This window comes from Gavialis gangeticus, unplaced genomic scaffold, assembly GCF_001723915.1.
Source record: "Gavialis gangeticus isolate Ggan-Ray unplaced genomic scaffold, GavGan_comp1, whole genome shotgun sequence".
NCBI classification, from domain to species: Eukaryota; Metazoa; Chordata; order Crocodylia; family Gavialidae; genus Gavialis; species Gavialis gangeticus.
The window spans coordinates 28,858,631-28,867,532 of record NW_017729031.1 but is presented as its reverse complement, the minus strand read 5'-3'; the positions used below and the strand labels follow the sequence as shown (position 1 = coordinate 28,867,532).

The 8,902-nt window shown below is 43.8% G+C and overlaps 1 protein-coding gene across 2 annotated transcripts in view; it reads right to left on the bottom strand.

Annotated features, from left to right (window-relative positions):
- Positions 1 to 2,895: 2,895 nt before the first annotated feature.
- Positions 2,896 to 8,902, bottom strand: part of LOC109301393 (poly [ADP-ribose] polymerase 14-like) — a 52,534-nt gene continuing 46,527 nt past the window's right edge. For both annotated transcript variants that reach the window (XM_019522548.1, XM_019522547.1), the window contains exons 18-19: positions 8,507 to 8,681; positions 2,896 to 3,781 (exon numbers count right to left, since the gene is read on the bottom strand). In XM_019522548.1, coding sequence (XP_019378093.1) covers positions 3,492 to 3,781; positions 8,507 to 8,681 — 465 coding nt within the window. In that variant the 3' untranslated portion in view covers positions 2,896 to 3,491. The remainder of the gene's footprint in view (positions 3,782 to 8,506; positions 8,682 to 8,902) is intronic.

Below are 8,902 nucleotides of genomic sequence, written 5' to 3'. Positions count from 1 at the left end.
GCCTGAACCTGTTCAGCCTCCACAAGAGAAGGAGGGGGGGGGGATCTAGTGGCCTGTTACAAACTAGTCAGAGGGGACCAGCAGGCATTGGGAGAGGCCGTTCCCCCAAGCAGGACCAGGAGTGACCAGGAATAACGGTCACAAGCTAGCAGAGGGTAGATTTAGGCTAGACATCAGGGAGCGCTACTTCACCGTCAGGGCGTCTAGGATCTGGAATCAACTTCCAAGCAAAATGGTGCTGGCTCCTACCCTGGGGGTCTTTAAGAGGTGGCTAGATGTACACCTTGCTGGGGTCGTTTGACACCAGTACTCTTTCCTGCCATGGCAGGAGGTCGGACTCAATGATCTGCTCAGGTCCCTTCCGACCCTAGAAACTATGAAACTATAAGTTATCATACACTTTGCCCTGTTTTCAAGCAGCAAGGGCTAGAATTTAGATTCCTTCAATAACCAAAACTCCCACCAGGTCAAAAATCTCCAAGATGCTGAGCCCTGCTAATTCAAAGTCCAGCAATGAAATGACAAGTACGTTGGGCTATAAATGTAAAGTTACCCAAAGTGCAGAGCTTTATCACTCTCTCTCTCTCCAGGTTGAGAAAATACTTTATAAAGGTTTCACATAAAGATATTTCTCCCCTTTTCACTGCTGCTTGTTGCAACGAATCACTAAATTGCAATCCACAATATGTAATAACATACCTCATTTGGCACTGAATGTTCCCCTGGATGCGTTTATGATAGCATCTGTATTTTCCTTGGTGATGTCTCCAGTTACTAGCAGCACTGTTATGGAACCAATCTGCATCTCAGCCTCCCAAATCATCCCCATCCAGACCATCCCATACAACCGTAGCCTAACCTTTACATAAAAGACTACCCTCAACCTCAATACAAACACAGGCCTAATGCCCTAATCTGCCACAGGTAAAGCAGAGGAACCATAGCAGCCCATGCCCGGCTTCTATGAAATGTTGTCAATTTACTCTCGAGAGGTCCCAGGTAGGAGGGCCACATCCCTTGCAAAACCCCTCACAGTCCATACCAATCTGATCATGGGGTCAGACCTGACCCCAAATATGGCCACTGGTTTGACCCTGAGCAGAGGGCAAGACCCTCTAGCCAGGAACCCTCTGCTAGGCTTCACTCTTAGCAGGACAATCGGTAAACCTGTTGAAGTCCCCAGCCTTAGCTATAGCCAACACCCAGTGCCCCTGGGGAAGTTTAACAGCATCCTGACACACAGCAGAAAAAAATTGGGGGTGAGGGGACAGGAGCAACCAGCAAAGCCCATAAACATGGGAAATGCTAGGGGTGCACTGATATTTTTTGGACCAATACCGATGGTCAATTATTAATGAGCCACACTGGCCAATACTGATTCAATTGGTAATATGCGAGGATACAGCACTTCACTGAAAATAGAATGTGATAGAAAATAGAAGGACAAGTCAGGCAGAGCTATGCCTATTTTCTATTATGTTTATACAACAAAGTGCTCACCTGTGCAAAGTTAGCAAACAGAAGGACAAGTCAGGCAGAGCTATGCCTCTTTGCTAACTTTGCACAGGTGAGCACTTTACTGTTTGTTTTCATCCTGACAGAGGGGAGTCAGTGGCTGGGTGATCCCAATGCCTAATAATAGCTTGTGAAAGCAATTTACTTATTGACTGGACACAGATTGTGCAAGTAGCAAAAACAGCAGCTCCTTTCAAGTCAACCACAATAATGAGGCCTGGTTTGTTTCACCAGGCGAGTGCCTTAATAACTACGGGCATTTGTACACAGGCATGTGCTGCAGCACTGGACGCTTTTACAAGTGCCCCGTGCTATGGCACATGCACTTGTATAAGTGGTGAAATGCGCATGAGTGCTGAGAAAATGGCAGCAGCATGCTTTTGAACTAAAATACATCGAAGATGTTTTAGTTCAAAAGCGCACAGCTGCCATTTTCCGCGTGCTGACACACATTTCACTGTTTATACAAATGCATGCGATGCCAAGCTGGGTGCATCAGCTTCCGTGCTCCACAGACTATTAATCGAGTTTGCTCCAACGCGCTGGATATCTGGCACATTAGAGCAGACAGAGGTACGTGCATCAATGCCCTAAAAAGTACTGAGAGTCAGCTAGCGTGTTATGTCCGAAGTGGGACTGAGAGCTGAGCAGTTTCCTTTCTGTATCAAGTTGACCTCTCCCTGCAATAGTTTCATTCCATGCTCACTTCCTCCTACTGCCTGTAAGGTCACACAAACTCTTAAAAAAGAAACAGCAGCAAACCGATATTTCAGTGTGGGGAAAAAAAAAGAGTGGGAGTGTTTACCTTTAGCAGTGGTACAGGACTTCCTAAGGACTTTGCTGTGGAGAGTTTTGCAGTGTAGATTCACTACGGTGGTATGGATTGGGTAGGTGGCAGTATGACTTACCTGTGTCAACCTGGTGCACTGGCGTAGCTGCACTGAATCAAAACTCCTCAATATCTGCAAGATAGTGGTGTAGCTCTGGAAAAAATATTCTCGCTATAGCTATAACTCTTCCATTTTGGAATAAGTGTTGCTTCTGTAATAGCTTATGAAAAAAGGTGCATTAAAAATTACACAAAGGGCTCAATTCTACAAATTAAAAAAAGACTACTGCGTGTTAGTTAAGCGTTTCTGCTCTTCACTGTGGATGAATGGAAGTATGTGGATATGTGACTCTTGTTATGTAAAGTTCCAGTGTCATTTTGTTTTAAGAAGTAATCAGTGCAATATGGGACAGTCCCATGATGAAAATGCTTTTAAAAGCAAAACTTGATTTGAGACTTTACAGATTTGAAAATGTATGGACAAATTTTGAAATGTGATAAAGAGTATAAAAAGAAATGCCAGCTACATCTGAACAAAAAGCTAACAAAAATGCAATGTACAGCAGCCATTTATTACAAAAAACCAAAAGTGCAACATTTTGCCATCATCATTAGAGATACAGATAGAAAATCCAATTAGAAATAAAAACTGTTTTGGACATTTGCTCATTTAAAGGCTTGATTAATAGGCATAGTTGTTCTATGATTTATACTAATATCAAACTCTACTGTAAAAGCTTGGCAATTTAGTAGCAGCCTTGTAGAGTTATCAGCTCTGCATGTTCATAATTCCACATACGAAAGGCTAACAGTTAACATTTGACTGGGAACAGTGGAAAGCTTTCCATCATGCAATCTAACTGAAGAGTTTTTATCTGACATTGAACTTAAAACTTCATGCGGGGTACCCGTGTTACCAGTTTACAGAGGCTGACATTTTTAAGTAGTCCTTTTGTTGGCTAGTATAAAAAGTTTTGCTTAAGCAACGGATGTTCAAATGTAATGTAAAACATTTCAAGTCATGATGTTCAATTCTTATACTGTCCATCATTGCACATTTGTTATCAGCCAATAGTTTTTGAGGTACTCTTACCAAATAAAGAAGCTTCACATCCCGCCCTCCCCTCTTCTTGTGTGCCAAGAACATTTATCTGGTGAAAGTAATGAGATATTCTGGATAAGCTTGAATATCATTAAATATGATGAACATGGATGGCTGATTCACGTTATCTGTCAAACTGTCATACAGATCTGTAGGATCGGTGGGATTTTTTGCTGGTGGAGTGATATCTCCTTTTCTCCCGTTGCAATACGCTCCGACGAGGACTTGAGCCAGGTACATATACTTTTTCCCATTTGCATCTGGTTTAGAGTAGGTGTCATGGGCCGAATAACTGGCATGGACAGCGAAGTAGGTTCCGTTACCAAAGTTTGCAGCTGTGATCAGAAACACAAAGGTTTGAAGATTTTTTCATGTGCAATCATCATCTCTTTCACTTTTCCATATACCCAAATGCCTGCAGCCTCTGCCCAACCTCATCAGCAATAAGAATGAGTATTATAGACTGGAATGAGGGCATTAGTTGTATTCCAGGTTGCTAATGAAAACTTTTTATCAATATCAAGCAGAATATTGAACCAAGTTATGACTTAGCAGGTTTCTCTCCCACAGTGGAGCAGCTGCTGAAAGATATTTTGCCTGTTTGCCTCTGGGTGGCCTACTCTGCATCAGTTTATAGTTTATAATTATTCTGTTACCAAGGTTAGAATAGTAGTGGCACTACTTCTTATTCTGCAATCCATTCTCTCTCAGATCTCTGGAGAAAATGGCTGAAACAAACAGTAACTCATCAGCAGAGATGGGTATAAATATGCCCCAAAGAGATCATTATTAATTATAAATTATTAGATCCTTGTGGCCATTTCATCAGAAAACTATTACTCTGTCTAAGATACCAACAAAGTTATAGAATTATTCACCCCACCTCCGCTTGCTCAGAATAGAGGACCAATGCTTTTGCATTCAAGTAATATCAACTGCATTGCCCAGAAAAAAAAAATTGAAAAGAGTTATTGAAACCTAGCAAGTCAACCTTCAAATGAAGAAAAATTAGAAGAAGAGGGGGAAATTCCAATTTGTAGTTTGAGTTAAAAACAGAAATAGAAGCCTTGAAGTTAATGAAAAGTAAAAATGCTTCAACTAAGGCAGTGATTCTCAAATCAGGGTACCATAAGTTGATTCACATGATAAATCCAGAGATTTCAAATAGGAATCCATAGTGTTAAAAACATTCTGATTGGTTGTGGGCTTTGAGTTTTAAAAAAAATCAGGTGATGCTCCATGATTCTCCTTTGTAAAGTCAAAGAGTTAACTTAACAAATCTTATAGGTATCTTTTCAACAACTGCTCTTGATGCTTTCAATTAGCCCCTTTAAAATCGAACACTAGAAATAACAGCTACAGTCCTAGGGTTACTTTAAGAGCAAGTACAACTCGACTCCTTGAAGCTTCCTAAAGTGTGATAAATGCATTAGAAATACTGGAAGGAGGGTTTGTTTGGCAATACCTTAATCAGGCCAATTATCTACTTGGGAAAGATGTTAGATAAGCTTTTCTTGCAGAATATTATTTTATGCCCCCAAAGGAGAGCAGATATAGGCTAAAGCTAAACACTAGTGTGATAGTGAGATGCCAGTAGGTCTAGCCAATGACCTACCTTACCCGTTCGTATTGGGCAGAGACTGGGAGGAGATTTAAGTAGTCCTAGACACCATGAGGAGACAAGAAGTCAAAGTAGAAGGGTTAGCCAGAGAGAACAGCAAAGATTACACTGAACCCAATACACTAGATTTGGAGAGTTTAGCAGGCAGCTCCTGCCGTTTACCTCTTTCACAACTAGGTAAAACAAGGATTTTTAACTCCATTACGTAAAAGGAAGGGGAAGGGGAAGATGGTAGCAAGCACAAGGAGTTACCAGAAGTGGCTACAGAACAAGCAAAGGATAGTTGAAACAGATCAAACTAATATAACAGTAGGATGGTTCAAAAAGGAGAAGGGTCATTATTACCTGTGGAGCACAGAGAGATCAGCAGTGTGAGAAGCTAAATTATGAGCCATGAAACTATTATCTGTGTTAAAGGGGAAGAGGGCATGGACTTAAGTGATTGCTTTAATTTCCTCGCATGACCCATATCCGATGCAAGTGTGGTCCCAGAGGTAGCCAGTGTATTGGTCTGGAATTATACCAGTACAACCTGACAGTGGAGCTGCTACACCTGCATGCTGATACAAGGGTATGGACATGACAAAACTGCTTTAACTTGAACCCTGTTTCATTCAGCGTTCCAGTGATACACCATTGTAGCTGACTTGGGGTGCAAGCAGACATAACACCTAGCCTGTTCCAGGAATGTCATTGATTGGGAACTGGTTCATGTTTGTCCCTGGACAGAAGTGTCCACATGCACACTGCTAAGAGTTCCAAGCACAACATGTCACCTCTTACAGATCATGCTGCTGCCAAGCCATCGCCAGGGAGTTGCAGAGTATCCAGATCAGTGCCCAGAATTTCCCTAGGATTCCATTAGGACAAGGGATGAAGACCTGGACTAGCCAGTCACCAAGAAAAAGGAAGACATCATGGCCTAAAACTGCAATATTTGCTCCCACTTCTCAAAGTGGACTGACTGAGTTTAATGAAGAACATAACTCCACTTTACAAAGATCTATGTGGGGACACCCCAACTGAGGATACACAAGTGGAGGTTGGGAACAGCCTGGACCCCAAGATGGGAAATGGACTCCACTCAGTGGGATCTGGGGCAGGGGTGGGAGCAGAGGGGTTGCCAGGTGCTGGGAGTGCTGTGTGGCTCCCTAATTTGTGGTGACCAGGGTGCCAAGTGCTTTGCGGACTTCTCATAAAAATGTCTGCAGGTTTTCAACCCTCCTGCTGGAAAGGAGCTTGTCAAATTTCAGCTCCCTGCTACAACCCTATGCTCCAGGGCTTCCAGGCTAATTTAAGGTAGGAGGAGGGGTGGAAGAGTTATCAAGTGCTGAAAAGTGCTATGTGACCCCTTACTTGTGGTGGCCTAGGCACTGGATGCTCTACTTCTCTGCATCCCCCCTGCCCACCCCACAAGATCTCGGTTTTTCAACCCCAGCGCAGGGAAAACTAGAAGGAACACTAGAAGGAAGCAACAGGCTACAATCTGACCTAGACAGGTTAGAAGGGTGGGCGGATGAGAATAGGATGGGTTTCAACACAGACAAGCGCAAGGTGATGCACCTGGGGAGGAACAACCGGCACCATACCTACAGGTTGGGGAACTCCCCTCTTGTCAGCATGGAGGTGGAAAAGGATCTTGGAGTCATCATTGACTCCAAGATGAACATGGGTCAGCAGTGTGGGGAGGCAGTTAGGAAGGCCAACCGTACCTTGTCATGCATCCACAGATGCATCTCGAGCAGGTCCAGAGAGGTGATCCTCCCCCTTTATGCGGCACTGGTCAGGCCACAGTTGGAGTACTGCATCCAGTTCTGGGCGCCGCACTTCAAGAGGGATGTGGACAGCATGGAGAGGGTCCAGAGGAGGGCCACTCGCATGATCAGGGGACAGCAGGGCAGGCCCTATGAGGAGAGGCTACGGGACCTGAACCTGTTCAGCCTCCAAAAGGGAAGGAGGAGGAGGGGGGATCTCGTGGCCTGTTATAAACTAGTCAGGGAAGATCAGCAGGCATTGGGGGAGTCACTGTTCCCCCGAGCACAGCCAGGAGTGACCAGGAATAAGAGTCACAAGCTGGCAGAGGGTAGGTTTAGGTTGGACATCAGGAGGCGCTATTTCATGGCGGCTAGGGTCTGGAACCAACTTCCAAGAGAGGTGGTGCAGGCTCCTACCCTGGGGGTTTAAGAGGAGGTTAGACGAACACCTTGCTGGGGTCATTTGACCCCAGTACTCTTTCCTGCCATGGCAGGGGGTCGGACTAGATGATCTTCTCAGGTCCCTTCCAACCCTAGAAACTATGAAAACATTCCAGGAGATTAAAACCATTCTTACATGGCATCAACAGCTAGACTCTTGGAGCTTAAAGTTAACTTACAAATGTTGTAAGTATTATATCTGTCCACATCCTTACACTGCCAGAAGCAGGCAGACCTAACAGTTACACCATGACAGCTGAAGCACAAACTCCTTCTCTTCTTTTCAAGCAGCTGAAAGTTATCCTTATCCACAGCAAAGTCTGATAATGAATCAGTATGTCACCGTCTAAGTTTATTCTTGACCCTGAAGTGCAGAGATGCATAAACTGACATGGTAGTGTGGCCAAAACAGGGACCTGGGAGTCTAAACACCCAGGTTCCACTTTCAGTTCTTCTGCTGGCTCACCGGCAAGCCTCTGTTTGCTTTCTATGAAAGAGCAGTACAGTATTTTCTAACACAGAAGAAACCCTTCCCCACCCAACTAGCTGCTGGAAATTGGGTTGTGCATTATAAGTGAGGAAATACAGTAACAGCCTTTTTCAATATAAGCCTCTGCCAGGTGAAAGGGAAAGCACACGGGATCCACAGGAAGCAGAACAATCAGCAAGCCTGGCTCTCTAGCTGCTGCCACTCAGCTACTTGCTACAAGGAAAGATCTCTTCTTCATTCCACTTTTCAAAAACAAGGTCTGCATCTTACTCCAGGCTGTGTTGCAGGTGACAAAATACGGTACTTTCTTACTTTATGCCACGTTCAAGTTCTTTAAAATCTTCTAGTGCAGTGGTTCCTTACCTTTGGGTGTTTATACATGCTCCTCAACTTAAGCTGCCAGTTACCAGCAATTCCCCAGCTGCTGCCGAATCTCTCCTCCGCTACTGCCCATTCCCCTTGCTATTTTCATCTGCTGCACCCTCCCCTAGAAACCTTTTCCACCCCCTCCTCAGGGAGTGGGCCACACATTTTGGGGTATGTTGCTTTAATGAAAGGAGCTATGAAATGGCTAAGTGCCATTACTTAAAAAACTTCAACTGTGACTGGAACCAAGAACACCTGCAGCACCTACAGAATAACGTTCAGACAGAAAGGAGCCAATAAATCACGCAAGGCACAAGTATACAGTATACAGATATAGAGACAGATACACCCCATGCCTGTTCAAAACAAGTAGCTCTCAACACATTACCATTCATTCCAGCATAACTGCGATTAAATCCTTTGAAATTAATTGCGGTGAGCGAGTTACTCGTTGTTCCATGAAACAGAAGTCTTTCATTATTCGTGTTGCCATTTTTGGTATTCATCTCCTCCTTTTTTATCTGGTAGGCCTTCCAGTAGTATGGATTTTGTATCCTTTCAATCTACGGAGTTAGAAAAACAGGACACATTATCACTAGTGACCAAAAGCAAGATCACAGAAGACTATCTGAATGATCATAATGACCACACTGGTAAAATGGTAATCTAGTGCAATGGTTCTCAACCTTTTTAGATTCAAGTCACCCCTCAAGATGCCAGCTCTCAGTTTTCACTCATTTTTTGATTTAAAAAACAAAAACAAAAAAAACCTCAACCCCCCCCC